This window comes from Panthera uncia, chromosome D1 (genome assembly GCF_023721935.1).
Source record: "Panthera uncia isolate 11264 chromosome D1, Puncia_PCG_1.0, whole genome shotgun sequence".
Classification (NCBI taxonomy): domain Eukaryota; kingdom Metazoa; phylum Chordata; class Mammalia; order Carnivora; family Felidae; genus Panthera; species Panthera uncia.
The window spans coordinates 53112263-53132836 of record NC_064808.1 but is presented as its reverse complement, the minus strand read 5'-3'; the positions used below and the strand labels follow the sequence as shown (position 1 = coordinate 53132836).

The 20574-nt window shown below is 49.4% G+C and overlaps 1 protein-coding gene across 1 annotated transcript in view; it reads left to right on the top strand.

Annotated features, from left to right (window-relative positions):
• The window catches only part of XNDC1N (XRCC1 N-terminal domain containing 1, N-terminal like), a 36344-nt gene extending 15779 nt beyond the window's left edge, over positions 1–20565 (top strand). The window contains exons 13-24 of the mRNA XM_049651856.1: positions 1816–2535; positions 4378–4590; positions 5542–5706; positions 6727–6901; positions 9678–9878; positions 9963–10125; positions 11138–11230; positions 15537–15729; positions 16270–16397; positions 16520–16598; positions 19085–19214; positions 20083–20565. Of these exons, the coding sequence (XP_049507813.1) occupies positions 1816–2535; positions 4378–4590; positions 5542–5706; positions 6727–6901; positions 9678–9878; positions 9963–10125; positions 11138–11230; positions 15537–15729; positions 16270–16397; positions 16520–16598; positions 19085–19214; positions 20083–20462 (2640 nt within the window). The 3' untranslated portion in view covers positions 20463–20565. The remainder of the gene's footprint in view (positions 1–1815; positions 2536–4377; positions 4591–5541; positions 5707–6726; positions 6902–9677; positions 9879–9962; positions 10126–11137; positions 11231–15536; positions 15730–16269; positions 16398–16519; positions 16599–19084; positions 19215–20082) is intronic.
• The last annotated feature ends 9 nt before the right edge of the window (positions 20566–20574 follow it).

Below are 20574 nucleotides of genomic sequence, written 5' to 3'. Positions count from 1 at the left end.
GGGGAGCAGCTGGTCCTGGCAAAGGGAGGGCCAAGGGCGGGGTTTTGAACTCAAGTGTAGGAAAGAGGAAGCTGGGCACAGTCAGGGGAGTAGCCAGAGCAGTTCAGTCCTTCGGTCCCTGCCAGCCTAGGTGGGTGCAGCCATGGACCTCCTCACGGTAAGAGGGCTGTTCTCCTACCATTCCTCATCCTGGTCCCATTTCTGACCATGATTAAAACAGTAGATTGAGCCACAGGGACAGTAAGGATATCCTAGCTGCCATGGAGGTGATGAACATTGCCATGTTGGTGGAGGAGAGCCCTTGGAGTCCCGAGCCTGGGCCCAGAGAGGAGCCCTGGGGGTGGGCTAGGCCTGGTACAAGAGAAGGACAAGGCAGCACTGAGGGAGAAATGCTACTGAAAGCAGGATTGGGCAACGCCAAGGTAGGTTGGTGGGGAAGGAGCATTGGGATGTTCTAGGAGGCCAGGACCGAGCTGAGGGGCTTGGAGAAAGCCCAGTTCAAAGACCCTCCTGTGTGGACATGTCTGGACCTGTCCTTCGGAGGCTCTGGGACTCTCGGAGGGATGAGCAGCTGGAAGATGAAGTCAACAAGATGGGAGCTGGGTCCTGGGCGGATCCTGTGGTAGATTCCGAGCATGGCCCCGTTCACCTGCTTTAACCTACCCTTTTTCAGGGTGCCCATGCTAGCTCAATGTGTGCAGGTTCCTGTGAGGGTAGAAGTTGTGCTGGGGAAGGGATCCCCAGCCAGACCCAGGCCTGGCACTGCCTTTAAGGATCTACACAATAAAGTGGTGACTAAGAAAATGTTGGTAATCTTCAGTTCTGCTGGCCTTTAAGATGGAGGCAGGTAGCCGTAAACTAAGGAATGAAGGGAACATAGCTCTAGAAGCTGGAATGGGATTTTCCCTTAGAGCCACCCTCTCCTGCCAATACCTGGACTTTTTAGCCCAATGATACCAATTTCTGAATTCTGACCTCTAGAACTGTAAGAATAAATTTGTATAGTTTTAAGCTAATGGTTTTTAAAAAGAGAAAGATGCTTTTTTCAACCAAGACCAATTTTCTTAATATCAGTATTTCAATAAATGAGATTATTTACTAAAAGCTTACAAAATCTATACAAGAAACTACTATGGTATGAAAGGGTATTTCCAAAATGATTGATTCCCAAAAAACATGGAAATGAAATTTATCTCCTACACAGACATAATTTTGAGGGGACATTCATGTCATTATATAAGATGATTACATTGGATAAAACATATACTAAAGTGTAGGATGTACATTTGATATAGAGTTTAATTTCAGATAAAGGTGGTAGCATTGTTAATTTCCTTCTTAGAAGAAAGTGGAATCATTTATTTGTATTATCACATCCCACATTTTCGATGTTTCAAATAAGTAAAGATTCCAGAAATCCAAAACTAGTAACAATAATTCCTATTTGAGTTGAGAAGCATCATAAAAGTAGTTAAGAACACTAACTCCTAAGCCAGACTACCTGGGTCCGTATCTCATCAAAGTGGCTTAGCATGTCTGTATGTCAGTTTCCTCTCCTGTTGAAGGGGGTGTGATCACTCCTACCTTACAGGGTTATTGTAAGGATAGTTACTGTACTTGTGAAGTGCTCAGATAATGAGCATATATAGGCACTACACTAAATGTCCTTTGAAAGCAACACTGTTGGTATGTGTTTGGGCTAAAGCAAAATAGAACGGTGGCTGGGTTGAGGGCTTAAAGATGGAAGGGTGAGGGAGGCCTCAGAGCAAAGGGGGTTGGAGACTGGGGATCCCACCGTCTCCATCCTTTATCCAGCCACAGCCCAACTGGACGGAGATTGTGAACAAAAAGCTAAAGTTCCCACCTCCGCTCCTGACTGCCATCCAGGAGGGCCGCCTGGGCCTAGTGCAGCACCTGCTGGAGTCCGGGGTGGAGGCTTCAGGCAGCGGGCCAGGTGGGCCCCTGAGGAACGTGGAGGAGGCCGAGGACCGCTCCTGGAGGGAAGCTCTCAATCTGGCCATCCGGCTGGGCCACGAGGCCATCACCGATGTGCTGTTGGCCAATGTCAAGTTTGACTTCCGGCAGATCCATGAGGCACTGCTAGTGGCAGTGGACACAAACCAGCCAGCAGCGGTGCGTCGCCTGCTGGCCCGGCTGGAACGGGAGAAGGGCCGCAAAGTGGACACTAGGTCTTTCTCACTGGCTTTCTTTGACTCCTCAATTGATGGCTCACGCTTTGCCCCTGGTGTCACTCCACTCACCCTGGCCTGCCAGAAGGATCTGTATGAGATCGCACAGTTGCTCATGGACCAGGGCCACACCATTGCCCGGCCCCACCCGGTCTCCTGTGCCTGCCTCGAGTGCAGCAATGCCCGCCGCTACGACCTGCTGAAGTTCTCCCTGTCCCGCATCAACACCTACCGCGGCATTGCGAGCAGGGCCCACCTCTCGCTGGCCAGTGAGGATGCCATGCTGGCTGCCTTCCAGCTCAGCCGGGAGCTCAGGCGCCTTGCACGCAAGGAACCTGAGTTTAAGGTTGGTTTCTCATACTTTCTCCTGCCCTTGGTCCCCTGCATCTGTCCTTCCACATGGTCAGGGGTGGGCTTGTGGTGGGTGTTCCAGGAAGTGGAAAACAGAAAGATAATAAGACCTAGTTCTGTTCTCGGTAAATCTCCATTTATATGGGAAGAGAGCCATCACTCTAGGGCCACCTAGATTTATGGGGCAGCACAAACCCCACCCTAGGGATGCCCTGGGTCTGTCTGAGGAAGGAGGGAGAGCACAGATAGAAAAGCAGCTAGACAGACTTAGAGATGACATTCAGTGGGACCCGTCCCTTCTTTTTTAAATTTTTTTTAATGTTTATTTTTGAGACAGAGAGAGCATGAGTGGGGGAGGGGCAGAGAGACAGAGAGAGAGACACAGAATCTGAAGCAGGCTCCAGGCTCTGAGCTGTCAGCACAGAGTGCAACGCTGGGCTCGAACTCATAAACTGAGAGATCATGACCTGAGCCAAAGTCAGATGCTTAACTGACTGAGTCACCCAGGCGCCCCTGGGACCCATCCTTTCTGAAAACCTACTGTGCGGCCCCATATTGAGCATTGTGAGTTGGAGCCTCGAGCTTGTGATCGGCAAGAGTGAGGTGGACAAGCCACTCCCAGGATGCTCAGCTTCATTGGAGTGCCTCTGTGGAGGGTGCTCCATGGTTTCCAAAACCCAGAAAAGAGAGGTCAGGAAGCTACAGCTGTTGTGTTCCATGCAGACTCCTTCAAAGAAGCAAAATTTATCTTGGCTGCACAGCCAGGAGGTTTAATAACAAGTGAGGAGGAGGAGTAGGGAGGATATTTGCAGTAGGGGGTGCAATCCAAGCAAGGCTGTTGGGTAGGAAAAGTACACATGGTGATGAGTACAAGGGGCTGCTCGGGACAGAGAAGGAGTAAAGGGGAGCGGGGGAGGCCTGGAAGCGGGGACTGGTCAGGAGCCTTAAATACCACCAGCCCTGTCCTGTCCCTCACTCATCCACCAGCACCCCCTCTGTTCCAGGCACACTTGGTCCCCAGGCTCGAGATTACCATTAGGTGGGGAAACAGAGTTCTGAGGCAGGATGTGGCCCATGCCAGGTGCACTGGGGAAACAGCATGCTGTTTCACCAGAGTTATGGAGGGATCAGAGCCCCCACCTCACAGGTAGCAGGAAAGAGTGGTTCCTCTGAAGGACTTTCCCTCCGTGCTCACAGTGGCCCACTGAGGGAGGCAGCACCGATTGTCATCCCCACCCTCCAAACCAGGGAGCTAAGGCCTGCAAGGAGAAGCACCTGGCCCAATGTAACACCACCTGAGGGACAGTGCTGGGTGCAGGTCTAGCCTCCCCAAATTCTTGCCTGCATTCTCTCTGGGATTGGGGCCCTGAGTAAAAGCGAGAATAGATTGGGTAAAGTGGAGCGAGAACTGCCTTACTCATGTCTGCTTCTAACATTGCTGGCACGGATTCTCATGTAAGGTAGGTGCTCAAAAAACTCAATGAAATGAACACAAGAAAGGCATAAAGAGGATGAGAAGTGGAACAGGAAACAGGGACCAGGAAAGGAGGTACAAGGGACGGGCAAAGGTGGTAGAGGGGTTTGGGTTGCAGTGACTTAGTGATGAGGTTGATGGAGCACCAGAGAAGCAAAGTTGACACAAGAGGCCCCTAATTATAACAAGGAGGAGAGCTGAGGTGGCAGAGAAGGAACGGAGGACTCAGGTGACATCATATGTGGGGAGGTGATGGCCTGAGGCAGCACAGAGGTAGCCAGGCCCACTGTTGGGAGGGTGGAGCTGACTTACCAGAGCTGTGTCTGCAGGGCGGTGGGCATACACAGATCTGCTTCCCTGCAGCCTGAGTACATTGCCCTGGAGTCGCTGAGCCAGGACTATGGCTTTGAATTGCTGGGCATGTGCCGGAACCAGAGTGAGGTCACCGCAGTACTCAATGACCTGGGCCAAGACAACGAGACTGAACCCGAGGCTGAGGGCCTGGGCCAGGCCTTTGAGGAAGGCATCCCCAACCTGGCGAGGCTGAGACTGGCCGTCAACTACAACCAGAAGCGGGTCAGCTGGGCCCTACCTACCTCCCCCACCCCTGCCCTAATCCCTGCCTTGCCATGGCTAGGTATTACCCAGTCCAGCCTAAGTAAGTCCTCCCCCTGCCCTCTGAGACCTGATCCTGAGCACCCTTCTAGCTAGGCCCTGGTCCTGTGGGCCTCCCCAACCCCCTTCTTACCTTCAGTCTAAGCCCCTAACCTCTCCCCAGGCCTTGGAAGTCCCATTACCCACCAGGACTCTACCTTCAGACCAGACATCTGGGTTTTATTCAGCTCTGCCTCTGGCCTATTGAGTTAGTTTGGTCCAGTCTTCTTCTGTTGTTAAACTTCGGTATCTCTATGTATTCAACAAGAGTAGACTAGATCTCTCAGGGCTTAGATACCAAGTGATTCCATTATTCCTTACCTTATTAGATGCCTGCCCCCATAAGCTGAAGACATGCTCCCTTTCTAGCCTCTCCCACCCCTTACTCCTCCATCTCACCCATCTTCAGATATCCTATCTCACCAGTAGCTTAACCAAAAACTTTCCTTCATAATGGCTCCCCTGGCCCTGCCTCCCAAAACATCAAATCCTACTCTCCCTGTTCCTCCCCTCCTCAAGACTGGTGCCCCACATCTCTAAGAAGGCAGAAAACCCTGTGGGTTCTGGGACTCTGGTACCTAGTTCCACCCACCACTACCTGGCTTAGACTCAAGAAAGAAAGAGGAATCCAGAGAGTCCAGAAAAATCTTTTGAGTTAAGCTTCTCCCTCACAGACTAGGAAACCAAGGCCTAAGGGTGGGGTCTGCCCAAGGTCACATGGCAAATGAGTTGCCTCTCTTCTGAGCTGGCTGGCCTGAGAAGAAATGTGGTTCGTCTCTGGGGCAGGGAAGGCAGTACTGTGCACACAATTGGCTCCCCCTCCCTTCCCTGCCTGGTAACCACCCACGCTGCTCACGCGCCATCTCTGCTTAGTTTGTAGCACACCCCATCTGCCAGCAAGTCCTGTCCTCCATCTGGTGTGGGAACCTGGCTGGCTGGCGTGGAAGCACCACCATCTGGAAGCTCTTTGTCGCCTTCCTCATCTTCCTCACCATGCCCTTCCTCTGCCTCGGCTACTGGCTGGCACCCAAGTCCCGGGTACGAAGAAAAAAGTTAATGATAACTGTCACTTATTGAGCACTTTGCTAATGTTCCCATGTAGTCACTTGAAGTGGCCCTGGAAAGTAGGTATTACACTTTCATTTTATAGAGCAGGCATGGGGAACAGAAGTGCTCTTTTTGTCCAGGGGACGCAGTAAATAGCCCAGTCCCTATTTAAACTGAGGTCTCTCTGCCTCCAAAGCCTGAATCTTATGTACGACCCAAAATCTCCTAAAGAGACCCCCGCCCCAACCTACAAATTCTTTGAGAGCCTGTATGGACCTAGCTATCTTTATTCCTTCATTTCAACAAGCATTTCCTTGAAACCCTGCTGTGAGCTGGGCGTTATGCCTGATCCGGGGGATATAATGTTAACCAGGTGAGAAACAGGGAGAGTGGTGTCCCAGGGAGCAGAAGCAGCTTGTCTGCAGGCCCAGGGGAGGGAGAACATAAAGTATCAGTGAGACGGAAAGAATTTCTGCTTGCTGAAGCATACGTACAAATAGTGAGTGATGGGGAGCAGGCAGGGGCCAGATCTAGCAGTGCTTTATAAGCAGTGATAGAAGCCATTGTAGGATTTTAATGGAGTGAGTGATCCCTTTAGTTATGTGCTTTAGAAAGTTCTCTCTACTAGAGGCATGAGGATGGGTTGGGGAGAGGGTAGGAGTTAGGGAGATGGCCGTTGTCTGAGATGGGGACACAGGAGGAGGAAGAGAAGGAACCAGTTTAGGATGGAAGATGACGAATTTATTTTTTAATTTGGTTGAGACTGAAGAGCCTGTGGGACCTCCAAGGATAAGTTGTTTTACTCTGTGATCCTCAATTCCTTAGCTGAAACACATGGGAATAGTACTACTCACCTCATACAGCTGTGAAGGAAATAGATGTGAAATAGAGCACATTCTCAATAAATGTCTGAATAAGTGTGCGAGTCAAAGGAGGGGTCTGGAAGCTCTCCAAGGAAGGGGTGGTGTGACAGGCCTCTGAGAGCCATGCTTTCCTCCCTCTCCCTGCAAGCTGGGCCGTCTGCTGAAGATCCCAGTGCTGAAGTTCTTGCTGCACTCCGCCTCCTATCTGTGGTTCCTCATCTTCCTGCTGGGTGAGTCCCTGGCCATGGAGACACAGCTGAGCACCTTCCGCGGCCGCAGCCAGAACGTCTGGGAGACTTCCCTACACATGGTTTGGGTCATAGGTACGTGTGTGGGGCCCTTTATTTGTAGTGGTCCCCCTTGTGGGCTCCCTCACTGTTCTTCAAAGTAAGTACTCCAGTAGAGGCGGGGGTGGGGAGGACCCTCTGCCTGTAGATGCCCGCAAACATAGAACCAAACCCCTCTAGGCTCCAGCACTCCAAGGGACCTTTTCTATTCACTCCTAGTTAGAGGATCTAGCCCTGTGATAAGACTCCCTGAGCAGGGGCCCCATTCTTACCCCACTCCAGAGGTTCCTATCCTTTCACAAATAAGACACTGGTCCATAGCTTCAGGTGGGAAATGACCCTGGCGTAATGGTAACCTGCCAGGACACCAGGCAGTCTATCCCGAAAGTCATGGAACAGAAAGGCTCACAGACCAAACTGAGATGCTTCAATCATACAGTTTACCAAATCCATAAATGGTGGTGCTGTTATGAGAACCAGAGTTGAAGTTTAAGCAGGGGCTGCGAGAGCCAGAAGTTGCCTCGCCCCAACACTTGGTCTGTAGGAGAGACATGGGGGCAAGTATGTCTGGCCACAGCTGAAGCTTGCTAATCATCCTGATGAGCAGCTAGGAATTTCCTTCGCAATTCTTTTTTTTTTTTTTTAATGTTTACTTATTTTATTATTTATTTTTTTAATGTTTATTTATTTTTGAGAGACAGAGAGGGAGAGAGCGCCAGTGGGGAAAGGGCAGAGAGAGAGAGGGAGACAGAGAATCGGAAGCAGACTCCAGGCTCTGAGCTGTCAGCACAGACCCCGACGCAGGGCTCAAATTCACGAACCGTAAGATCATGATCTGATCCGAAGTCTAATGCTTAACTGACTGAGCCACCCAGGTGCCCCGATTTATTTATTTTTGAGAGAGAGCACTCAAGCAGCGAAGGGGCAGAGAGAGAGGGAGACACAGAATCTGAAGCAGGATCCAGGCTCTGAGCTGTCAGCACAGAACCCAACATGGGGCTTGAACTCACAAGCCATGAGATCATGACCTGAACTGAAGTCTAAAGCTTAACCAACTGAGCCACCCAGGCACCCCAAGCAATTCTTGTGCAAAAGACACATAGGGCCAGAAAGGGTATCAACAGTGGGTAGCTGACTTAAGAGATGATGAATCCTGAGGGCTTCAGCTGCCTCATGTATATTCAGTATATTATGAATACTTAATCCCTTTCTATGTATTCACACACAAATGCTCCACTCGTTTTATTTGTTCAACATGTCACCCAAATAACTAACTTATCTATGCTCAACATGTAAGTTTCATGTATTCCATTGGTTTTCTTCTATAGCAGAAATCAAGTGTTCTTGAACAATTCAGCAAAGGCAATTACAAGAACCCCCCAGAGCTCTATCTAGCCTCTGGCTGGGCAGCTCAGCGGGTTGGGCCATAGGCCCCCTTCCTCAGCTGCCCTCCCCTCAGCCCTAGCTTGGTCAGCAAACTCCTAATAAATGCTTGTTGTTCACTGTGAGTGAAGCCCTGATAATGCACGGATAAATTAAATATGGTTCCATCCATCCATCCATGCAACAACATATAGGACTGAACATCCATCCCAGGTTCACAAGATAGTCTGCTGCTGTCAGAATTGATTCAGTTCCTGACCACACCATGTTCCCACTTGTCCCAGGCCTATGCTCATTCTCTTTCTCCAGTCCTGTCCCCTTCCCACATTACCCCATCACCTGGCTGGCTCCCCTTCTTCCTTCAAATCTCAGCTTAAATGTCACTTTCTTTGAGAAGCTTTCCCTGGCCCCCAAATCAGGGTGAGGGTCCCTTCCTAAATACTCCCAAAACAACCTGTTTCCCTGATCCTCAATCTTTGCATTCACCATATTGAATTGTAACCACTTGGCTACTTGCCCATCTCCCTCACTAGAATCCTAGAAGGCCGGGGACCATATTTGTGCCAGGGTCCCACTGGCATATGGTGGTAGCTTAATAAATGTTAGTTTAATAGTGACTACTTGGCCTTGTTCTGGGCGCTGGGGACAAGGAGATGAATCAGACATGGTCCCTGCCCTTAAGGAGTTCAGAGTTTAGGGGCGGTGAGGGGAGACAGACCCAGGAAGAGATACCCCATAGGGCCCCGTGGTTGATGGCATCACAGAGATCTGAATGGAGCTGTGAGAGCAGAGTTCAGGGAGCAACTCACCACACCTGCTCAGGGAAGGTTTTGCAGACAAGGCAGTATTTGACCTGGGCCATATAGGCGAGCCTGGCTTCAAATGGGTGTGGAAGGGCATTCTAGGCAGACAGAAAAAGCACACACGTGTATCCAGGGAATGCAGAAGGGTACAATGCGGCAGGGTTACCTGGCTAATGGGGTCCAAGACCCAACACCCCCATCCCTAGGTCTGGCACTTTTCCCCACTGAGACATGGGCACTCAGAGCAGGCAAATAATTTCGAGCCCCTTCAAGTCAATATTCTAGAAATATTTGTCCAGCATTTATTCAGTGGAGGGCAGGGAGAAACAGATTTAAACCATTCCCTCCCAGTACCAACCTCTCCCAGGTGTTAGTTTATGCATATAAGCCAACTGGGATCATCGGTGCAGGCCCCACGGTAGAGGAGTCCACATTAGCTGGTAGTCTTTTTTATTTTCACATATCACTTTGTAGTTACGTAGATTGCATGGTTATGTTTAATCACCTTCGTCCCTGTGATGTTTTAGCTCCCCCACCCTACGGATAGGTGCCCCCACACCATAACCTAGCTCTGACCTGGAAGCAGGACAGTTCTGCCTTGTCCTGTCCCTGCCTCCTACCTTCAGGCTTTCTGTGGTTTGAGTGCAAGGAAGTGTGGATTGAGGGCCTGCGCAGTTACCTCCTGGACTGGTGGAACTTCTTGGATGTGGTCATCCTGTCCCTGTACCTGGCGGCCTTTGCGCTGCGCCTCCTTCTGGCCGGGCTTGCCCACGTACACTGCCGGGATGCCCCCAACGGGGCTGCCTGCCACTATTTCACCACGGCTGGTGAGTGCCCCCCAACTCAGTTGGGGTCCCCCAGGCCCTTCTCTCCTTTGGATGTCAGCCTCAGCCTCATCCCACCCTGCACAGAGCGAAGTGAGTGGCGCACTGAGGACCCCCAGTTCCTGGCGGAGGTGTTGTTTGCCGTCACCAGCATGCTCAGTTTCACCCGCCTGGCCTACATCCTGCCGGCCCATGAGTCCCTGGGCACTCTGCAGATTTCCATTGGCAGGATGATTGACGATATGATCCGGTGAGTACTGTCCCTGCTCAGAGCATCCTCCACTGTGATAGACTCCACTTGACCTCCTTGTAAAAGTCCTCACCTCTAGTTGGCACAGGGGTTCTTAACCTTGCTTCCTTGCAGAGGCTCCAGAGACCTCTGAGGTCCTGAAATTACAGACAAAACTAGGGATGTAGACGTAAATGCACATTTCTCTGCAGCAAGGGTCTATAACTTTCATCTGATTCTCAAAGAGGCCCATGAGCCCTGAAAAGATTAGGAACCACTGAGAGCAGGACTAGCCCTTGGATGGGAGTTCCAGCCCCAGTTCTGTTGCTCCTCATGACCCTCTCAAGGCCTCAGTTTTCCCATCTTTGTGGTAAGGGCACTGGAGTCAGGGGTCCCTTTGGATCGTTCCCACTCTGCAACAGCTCTTTGAACTCATGGCATTATCTGGTATTCTTGGTGCTTATCACCTAATAATTGGCAGCCAAACCTGGACTCTCCCGCTAAGCAGAGCCCATAGTTAGTGCCTGCTGCCCAGGGAATCCCCTGCCTGAAGCCCTGGTTACATCTACGAACATCTTCAGCTCAGCTCAGCTTGAGGAGAATCTCCCACCCCACCCCTGAGACTCTTCTGCCCGCATGCCCCCCACCCAGCCCCTGTTGCAGGCTGACCCATTCTCACAGGTAGCTTTACCACTGCTGCTGATAAATCCTGTCCAGTAGGACTGCCTGCCTCACTCTTCCTTGAACCACCTCTTAGCATTTCAGTCCCTCCCTGGGAGACTGGCCCATCCCCAGCTTGGATCACTTCAACTAAGTATCCTTTATTCTCAAGGAAGAGCTCCTGCTTCGGCACCATTTTAAATGACTTCTCCTTTCCCACCTTTACTTTCTCTGTTCTTAATAATCACCAAATTTGAATACTTGTCAAGAGATGCTGAGTCTGGGAGGCCATCGCCTGATCCCTCTTCCCAGAACCTGACTTCTCCCAACGTAGAAACCTTCTCTGATCCTTCCCCACCCCACCCCCTGCCAGGTTCATGTTCATCCTCATGATCATCCTGACTGCCTTCCTCTGTGGCCTCAACAACATCTACGTGCCCTACCAGGAGACAGAGCGTCTGGGCAAGTACGCTGGGGTGGAGGCAGGGTGGGTAGGTGGGAGTCTGGGGCTGATCGGTCTGGAGCTTAGTGATCACCACTGCCTTCCCTCTCCTTCCTCATCTCTTCATTCATAATTAATCTCTTGTTTGAGCAATAATTCACTCTCTCATTGATTCCTCCTCATTCATTTATTCATTAACTCATTTACTCACTCATTCACTTTTCCCCCAAACTTTGTATTTTGAAAAATGTCAATCCTATGAAAAAGTTAAAAGCACAGTGGTTGCCCATATACCCTTCACCTAGCTTCATCAGTTGTTAATGTTTTACCACACTTTGCTCTATCTATTGCTCTCCTTATTTTATTTTCCTTGAAACATTTAAAAGTACGTTGCAAACATTATGACACTTTATCCCTAAATATTTCAGGAGATTTCCTAAGAGCATAACCACAAAACGATTATCACACTAAAAAAATTTATTTCTTCTTTTCTTTTTTTTTAAATGTTTATTTAATTTTTGAGAGAGAGAGAGAGCATGCACAAGGGGCAGAGAGAGAGGGAGACAGAGAATCCAAAACAGGCTCTAACCCATGAACCTGAGATGAAGTTGGATGCTTTTTCTTTTTTCTTTTCTTAAGTAAGCTCTATGCCCAATGTGGGACTTGAACTCATGACTCCAAGATCAAGAGTCACATGCTCTACTGACTGAGCCAGCCAGGCACTCCCACCCTCAAAAAATTTAATATCAAGGGGCACCTGGCTAGGTCAGTCAGTAGAGCATGTGTCTCTTGATTCGGGGGTTGTGAGTTCAAGCCCCACATTGAATGTAGAGCTTACTTTAAGCATTGTTTAATTAATTAATTAATATTGAACCCAAATTATTATTTTCTGTATAGTTCTTATTCAAGTTTCTCCAGTTGACCCCCCCCCCCCAAAGTCTTTCTACCCTTTTAAAACTCTGAGAGCCAATCTGGGGTCATGTGTTTTATTTTGTTATCCTATCTCTTTAGTCTCCTTTATTTAAAAAAAATTTTTTTTAATGTTTATTTATTTTTGACAGAGAGAGAGAGAGAGAGACAGAGCATGAGCGGGGGAGGGGCAGAGAGAGAAGGAGACACAGAATCCGAGCTGTCAGCACAGAGCCCAACGCGAGGCTCAAACTCACAGACGGCAAGATCATGACTTAAGCCGAAGTCGGACGCCAACCGACTGAGCCACCCAGGGGCCCCTCTCTTTAGTCTCCTTTAATCTGCAACATGCCCTCTACCTTTTCTTTGTCTTTCATAACAAATGAACTTTTTTGAAGAGTACAGATCAAAGTATACTGTAGAGTATTCTACAGTTGGGATTTATCTGACTAGTTCCTCATGATAAGATTAAAGTTAAGCAGTTTTATCAAGAACACAACGTAGTTGATGATGTGTATTTTCCACTGCATCACATCAGGAGACAGAAGATGTCAATGTAGCCCATTGGGAGGCCCAATGGTCTAGCAAACCTCTTCACTGTAAAGGTACTAAGGATGCCCTTTAGTAATATAAAGATATGCTGAGACCGTGTGACTAACCTGTTCCCTTGCCACCTTTCACTGGCTTTAGCATCCATAGATGAATCAGTTATTATAATAGTGGCTTCAAGATGGTGATCTTCTACTACTGCCATTCTTTCTATAAATATTTTTTTAATTTTTTAACATTTTATTTATTTATTTATTTATTTATTTTTGAGAGACAGAGAAAGAGACAGAGCATGAGCAGGGGAGAGGCAGAGAGAGAGAGAGAGAGAGATAGAGAGAGAGAGAGAGAGAGAGAGAGAGAGAGAGAGAAGCACAGAATCTAAAGCAGGCTCCGGACTCTGAGCTGTCAGTACAGAGCCCGATGCAGGACTTGAACCCATGAATGTGAGATCATGACCTGAGCCGAAGTCAGACGCTCAACTGACTGAGCCACCAAGGCGCCTCTCTTTCTACATTTATTTGCTGGCATTCTTCTCTAAAGAAGTGCTGTCTTATTTTTTTTTTTAATTTTTTTTTCAACGTTTTTTATTTATTTTTGGGACAGAGAGAGACAGAGAATGAACGGGGGAGGGGCAGAGAGAGAGGGAGACACAGAATCAGAAACAGGCTCCAGGCTCCGAGCCATCAGCCCAGAGCCTGACGCGGGGCTCGAACTCACGGACCGCGAGATCGTGACCTGGCTGAAGTCGGACGCTTAACCGACTGCGCCACCCAGGCGCCCCAAGAAGTGCTGTCTTATTTTTAAAAAATCACTATGGGATTCAAAGATTTTTTAAAATATAAGAATCCATTATAGTCATTATTTCTTTTTGATGCTCAATTCTTCCAAAACATGGCCAATAATTCTTGTGTCTGTTTATTCACTCACTCATTCATTGTCCATTCATTCATTTGCCCACTTTTTAAGTTTATTCACTTCATCATTCAGTTGTGGTGGGCTTTTTATAATTGTTGTCGGGCCCACACCCATTTACTGACACCTTTGCAGTAAGTCCTATCCCTGGCACTGGAAGCACAGATAGAGGAAATGAACCGAACCAGGCTCAGTCTCATGAAGAAGATACCCAGTGTGCACAAATAAGCTCAATTTGTGGTGATAAGTGCTGTGAGGAAGGAGGGCTTCTGTTGAGGAGACCCACAGGGGAAAGCTCCTTCCGGGGGAAACCACTAGGGGTGGCAACCATTCATTCCAGCCAGCTTGGGTAATCAGGAAAGACTTCACCAGGAAGGGATTATCTGGACTCCACCTACAAGGATTATGGACTTCAGAGAAGGTGCAGGGCATCCTGGGCAGAAAGGGAACACGTACCAAAGCAGGGAGGTATGGCTGTAGAATAGCAAGATGTCTTCCATGTTTGGCATGTAGAGGGAGTTCTGAGAGAAGAGCTGGAGAGGGTAGAGGAGCCAGGTCATGGAGCCCACGAATGTCCTCCTAAGAAGCTTGGGCTGTTTCCAGCATGCCAGGGAGCTCCGGGTGGCCTTCCAAGCAATGATTCTGTTATAAATTCTTCATGAGTGCAACTACATGGTTTTATCAATGATGCTGAAGGAGCTACACTTGGGCCTGTGGATATTGGTCAAGGCTTTGTCATTGGTTCCAGTATAAATGGAGGCTTTATTCCAGTATAAATGGAGACCAATCCTCTTACTAAGAACTTTTGTTCACATCCAACCTTCAGGATATTAACTTAAAGGAACTGAGCTTAGACAGCTGAAACCATGAACTGTAGCACCAGAGGCAGCAACCATTCATTCCAGCTTGCTTCATAGGTCCTGGTGGTATCAGTCACTACACAGTGGCACAGGCAGCCTGAGCCCTCCTGTGTTGTTCGTTCACAGATGACACCTTATTAAGTAAAAAAAAAAATATTTCTGCTAACAATCTCAGGTAAGTTGCATGGTAGGCATATGAACTGAGAGTGATTAGGAGCATTTAAGGTTTGACAAACCTCAAATCAGCAATTAAAAAGAACACCTAGATGGGGCAGGGGAGCGGGGAGTGCCTGGGTGGCTCAGTTGGTTGAGCCAACTCAGGTAGTGATCCCAGGGTTGTGAGATTGAGCCCAGTATTGGGCTCCATGCTGAACGTGAAGCCTGCTTAAGATTCTCTCTCTCTCTCTCTCTCTCTCTCTCTCTCTCTTTCTTTCCCCCTCCTCACCCCATTCACTCTCTCTTTCTAAAAGAAAGAAAGAAAGAAAGAAAGAAAGAAAGAAAGAAAGAAAGAAGAAAGGGAGGGAGGGAGGAAGGAAGGAAGGACACCTTGGATGCAGTGTAGAGGACAGAATAACAAGAGATTGAAGCCAGAGACCAGATGCAAGGGCTGTTGCAGTAATCTAGGCCTGAACTGGCACTGAGATGGAGGGAGTAAGATGGATTCACAGATAATGTGATCAGGTCTGTGAGTGACTAACAGACAAGCACATTCTGCTGGGGGTCGAGAAGGGAGTTCAGGAAGGGCTTCCCGGAAGAGGTGGCACTGGCTTTGCTATCAGAGTGGTCCAAATCACCATCCTCTCTCACCCAGACCATGACAAGTTTCTTAACTGGTCTTCATGCCCCTACTCTCTCATAGCTGTATCCTTAGTACATTTGACTCGTAGTAACATGCTTTATAAATATTGGCTTACTGAAAGAATAAAAGTGAGAGCTCAGAAATGACAAGAGTAGGTATGGGTCATTGTGGTCCAAAGGGCTTCATAGAAGCAGATCGCCCTTAGCTGGGTCCTGGAGGGTGAGGAGGAGTGTGTCCGGGTGGTGCTCAGGCTCTTCTCCCACCCCTCACATCCTATCCTTTGCTTGGCCCGGCATACCAGTTTCAACGAGACATTCCAGTTTCTGTTCTGGACCATGTTTGGCATGGAGGAGCACAGCGTTGTAGACATGCCTCAGTTTCTGGTGCCTGAATTCGTGGGCCGGGCCCTCTACGGCATCTTTACCATCGTCATGGTCATTGTGCTGCTCAACATGCTCATTGCCATGATTACCAACTCCTTCCAGAAGATTGAGGTGTGTGGACTGAGGCCACCTGTGGCCAGGGAAAAGAAGGGACACAGAGATGGAGAGGAAATGGATGCAAGGAGTCCAGACACTTGGGTTCCTCCTCTGGCTCCCCTCCTGTTTTGTTTTGTGGCTTGGGGCAAGTTTTCCTTACCAGGCCTCATTTTCTTCATCTCTAAAATGAGGCTCTTTAATAATGCTATTCGTTTCTCCAGACACAAGACGCTTCATGGTGGGGAGGAAGGGTGTGTTGTGGAAATGTAGATGGGAACATGGGAAGGGAGAGGGAAGATGGATGGGGTCAGGTTTGTGGCTGGAGAACAGCCTGGGCAGGAATTGGATGTCAGAGGATGAAAGACAGTGCTGAGGAAGAAAGGAAGGGGGGAGCCAGGTGGGGGAAATGTGAGTGATAAATGGGAATGGGGAGAAGGCGGCACTTGGCACACTGCAGGAGAGACATGGAGACCAGGGGGAGGATGAGGCAGACTGCGCGGGCAGGAGGGCGAGGGGCCAAAGCAGTCCTTGCATAGCCTCTGCCTCCGGCCTCAGGACGACGCCGATGTGGAGTGGAAGTTTGCTCGCTCCAAGCTCTACCTGTCCTACTTCCGGGAAGGCCTGACGCTGCCTGTGCCCTTCAACATCCTGCCCTCCCCCAAGGCCCTCTTCTACCTTCTCAGGTAATGACCTCAGAGCTTTCGCTCCCAACCCCCCAAGCACCCAGCACCCCTAGCCCAGCTCCTGCCCAATTCCCTACACCCTGTCCCCTGATCAACCGCTGTGGGTCCTCTGACTCTCTCAGGAGAATATTCTGCTTCATCTGCTGTTGCTGTTCCTGCTGTAAAACCAAGAAGCCAGACTACCCGCCAATCCCCACTTTTGTGAGTACCTCATTTGCTTGTCTGTTGTCTTCGTCACAACAGGCCTTCAATGGTATTATCTATACCACCTGTTTGTCTGCACACCCTCATCTGTCTTTCTGGACATGTTCTCCAGAAGGCCAGCTCCTAGGTCCTCCTCTAACACATGACTGCCTTTCCTTCTTCCTGACTCTGGCCATTTTCTAGATTTCCAACCATGGGTCACCCAGCTTAAACAGAAATCCATGCCACCTTGCTCCCAAGCCACTGACACCCTGTTCAGCTCAGGCACATTCTATAGCCTTAAGTGGCCACTGGAGCCTCTGCTGGGCCACAGAAGGATCAAGAAACCCCTACTCCCCCAATAATCCTTTTCAGTATTGTATTTTTATTACTATTTTTACATAATATTTTTGCCATCAGAAAGAAAAAAAAAAGGTCCCAGCCTTCAGACAAACCTCTTGGCCCTAAACTGAGCCAAGACACAGATGAGCATTTAAAAAAAAAAAAAAAGTTAAGAAACCAAGGGACAAATGCCCCACAAACTAGGAAATTAAATGGCTGATAGAGGCCTGAGAGAGGAGGCTGAGCCTCCAAGGGGCTCCCTTATCTCTTGTTGTCTGTTCCCTAACCCAGGCATGGGCGCCCCATCCTAATTCAGACCAGCATTACTGCCAGGTCTGTAGGGGGTTCTATCTGTTCCCTTTAAAACTTGTTACCTGAGGATCTCTCCAGGCCAGGGTCGCCAGGCCAGATCCCCAGGTGAAGAAGGCTCTTCCTGATTGGTCAATAGTTTGTTCAACAAGTACTTACCAAAGCACACCTATTCTGGAAATAAAGATATGCATAATGGTGGTCCCTCAAGGTCTAGAGTAGGAAGGAGATGGACTGTAATTGCACAGCAGAGCCAGCCTATGGTAGAAAGAAGCACAGAGGACAGGCCCCAGACCCAGGAAGCCGGGAGTTTCCCGGAGTCTTGAGGGAAGAACAGTATCCTGAAGGGTAAACAGGAGGTTGATGGGCAGATACAGTGGACATGGGAGTTCTAGGCACAATAAACTGCATGTGTTCAGCATGGGGAAAACAGGATGCTTACAAGAAACTAAATACCCAGGGTTCCCTGTTCCCACCACTTCCTGGCTCCAGGAGTTCCTGTATAGACCCCTCCTTTACCTTAATGGACTTTTGACTCCAAATTCTGGAATTATCACCCTATTCCCCCTGCCACTTCCTGTTCCTGTCCAGGCTACCTGATGCATATTTGCAGACCATGTGTTAAGACTCCTCCACCCTAGGGTGAGACTCTGCCTCTTTGCCTGGGCTTGAACCCCATTCTCTGGGCATGTGCCAGTCCTGAATGGGCATAAGCAGTGTGTCCTGCTGGACCACCCCCCCACACACACACTAGCCAGCTGGGATCACCCCACTCCTCCAGTGCACCCCCATGGGAGTCCCACCCTTCTCCCAGCTGCCCCCACCTCACTTATTCTTTCATGATCCAATCAGGTGTCCTTTCCCACCTATCCCACATCCTTAGGAAATGGCCTCCCTAAGTCTTTACTGATTATTTAATAAGAAAAATGCTTTACATAACTCTGTAGCTGTAAAGGACCTATCATTCTCTCTCATGCTTCTGCCTGCCCATCTTGGTCAATCCCATCTTTTCCCTGAAAATATTTAAAAAATGTTTTGCTTTTGTTATATTATAAAAGTACATATGTAACTCTAAAATATCTAGAGAGAAGATAAAACTAGATGAAAACAATTATTTCCTAAGCATGTAGAGAGCCCTTACTCTATGTCCCAGTGAAGTACTAACCTGGGAAGTAGACATTATTACCATTTCTGTCTTAAATTTGGAGACACTCAGGCCTGAAGAAATTGAGTAGCTTGCCTGAGGCACAAAGTTGCTAAATGATGGAGCTGGGATTTGAACCTAAGTCATCCCAGTCTAGTGCTTTGCCTACTACACCTCTGTTCTCTCTCCACTGTCTGCTCCATCCATTGCCCTGCTTGCCCTTCTGATACCGTTCTGAGGCCTATAACTGGACCCCAAACCAATCATTCTAATTGGCATGATGATATCCATCTCATAAGCATGAGCAGGTACCTGTGGGTGCCTCCCCCCAGCCCCTAGTCTCCCCCTGTGCAGAATTTGAAGGGCAGAGTTAGCCTGGACTAACTCAAGAAAACCAAGATGGGGTTGGTGGCAGGAGAGAGAACTCAACTGTGCCCGGCTCAACATTTTTGTCTTTGCCCTGCCCCACCCACCCCCTGCACCCCTTCCGACCCCTCGCCCCCCTACCCTGGTTCTCTTACCCTTGGCCATTCCTCAGCGTCTGCCTCCTGTCTTCCAGGACTGCATCAGGGTCTAAATATGTGGCCTTCAGGGGCAGCAAAGTCTGCACAGACTTGGCCTCCAACCTTTATCATCTGGGGGAGGGCACAAGAATTAGAGAATGGCTTGGGGTGGGGGTCTCTCTCACCCTCTGGTGTTCCCATCGCAGGCCAATCCTGGGGCAGGGGCAGGGCCTGGGGAGGGAGAACGTGGATCCTACCGTCTCCGAGTCATCAAGGCCCTGGTACAGCGCTACATAGAGACAGCCCGGCGGGAGTTTGAGGAGACCCGTCGGAAAGGTTAGTGGCTTGCCCCCAAACCTTCCCCATTGCCAGTCCTAGCTCATATAAATCCCACACACCCAGACACACCCTGCAGTGTGGCCTTTCTACTTAATGACTCTCTGAGCCATTCAGACATTTTTTCCATTCATTTCATTTAATCTTTCATGTGTTTGTTGATTCATTCACTCTCTTACCCATTCACTCACTCACTTAACTCATTATTCACTCATTCACTTATTCACTTACCCAACCACCATTCACCACTACATTCCGTTTGTTCCAGCCTCATCTTGGAGGGAGGGGGTACTATGTCAAGCAGAGACACAGGGGAAACTTTCAGTCTGGTGAGAAAGAGAAACCATCTTTGTAGGCAGATAGTGCTTAGCTAGGAGAGACCCAAATTGCTATGGGAGCCCAAGGGAGAGAGAGAGAGAGAGAGGGAGACAGCACCTATTATTTTGACAGGCTATTGGGAAGGTAGAAGAGTAGAGGACCAGAAATGGGAGAAAGCAGAGGTGTAATTCAAACTGGGCCCTGAGGATGGTTAGATGGGAACAGGGCTGACAAGGGCAGAGGCACAAATCTCTACCCATTAAAACTTTCCCATCCCTGTGATTCCTGACCCCTTCTCTGGGGAGAGGATCCCTTTCCTTCTTTGTATCTTCTAAACTCATGGCCACCTCAGCCCCACTCAGATTCATCTGCCCCAGACTCTGCCTGCTCCTGATCCCCAGCCCATGAGCCAGTCTCTCACTTTCTCCAGTTTTCCTCCCTCAGGACCCACAGGCATATGTCCCCTGAGATTCTGTTGAGGGTAGAAGTGGTTCAGGGCAGGCTCATCTTCTGAGATGATCCCCATCAATACCTTCCCCCACACCCCCAGACCTGGGCAACAGACTGACAGAGCTGACCAAGACTGTGTCTCGACTGCAAAGTGAGGTGGCTGGTGTGCGGCGGACTCTGGAAGAGGGAGGGACACCCCGACCACCCGCAGGTGCCAGCGTCCTCAGCCGCTACATCACCCGAGTGCGCAACAGCTTCCAGAATCTGGGCCCCCCCATCCCTGAAACCCCAGAGCTGACAGTGCCAGGGCTGGTGGGGACCCAGGTATCTTCGGAAACTGGGCTTCGGGATGCTGGAGGGGCTAGGACTCCAGCTTCTGGAGAGTCTGGCCCTTCCTCCCCAGCTCACGTGTTAGTGCACAGGGAGCAAGAATCAGAGGCGGCTGGGGACCTGCCCCAGGAGGAAGATTTGGGAATCTAAGGGGGGTCCTGATGCGGTGGGAGGGTCCCTTCTTCTGTTACTAGGTAGAGAAGCCTAGATAAGTGAGGGTAGGGGTCACTTAGTAGAAGCCTGTGCTGCTTTACTTGCCTCA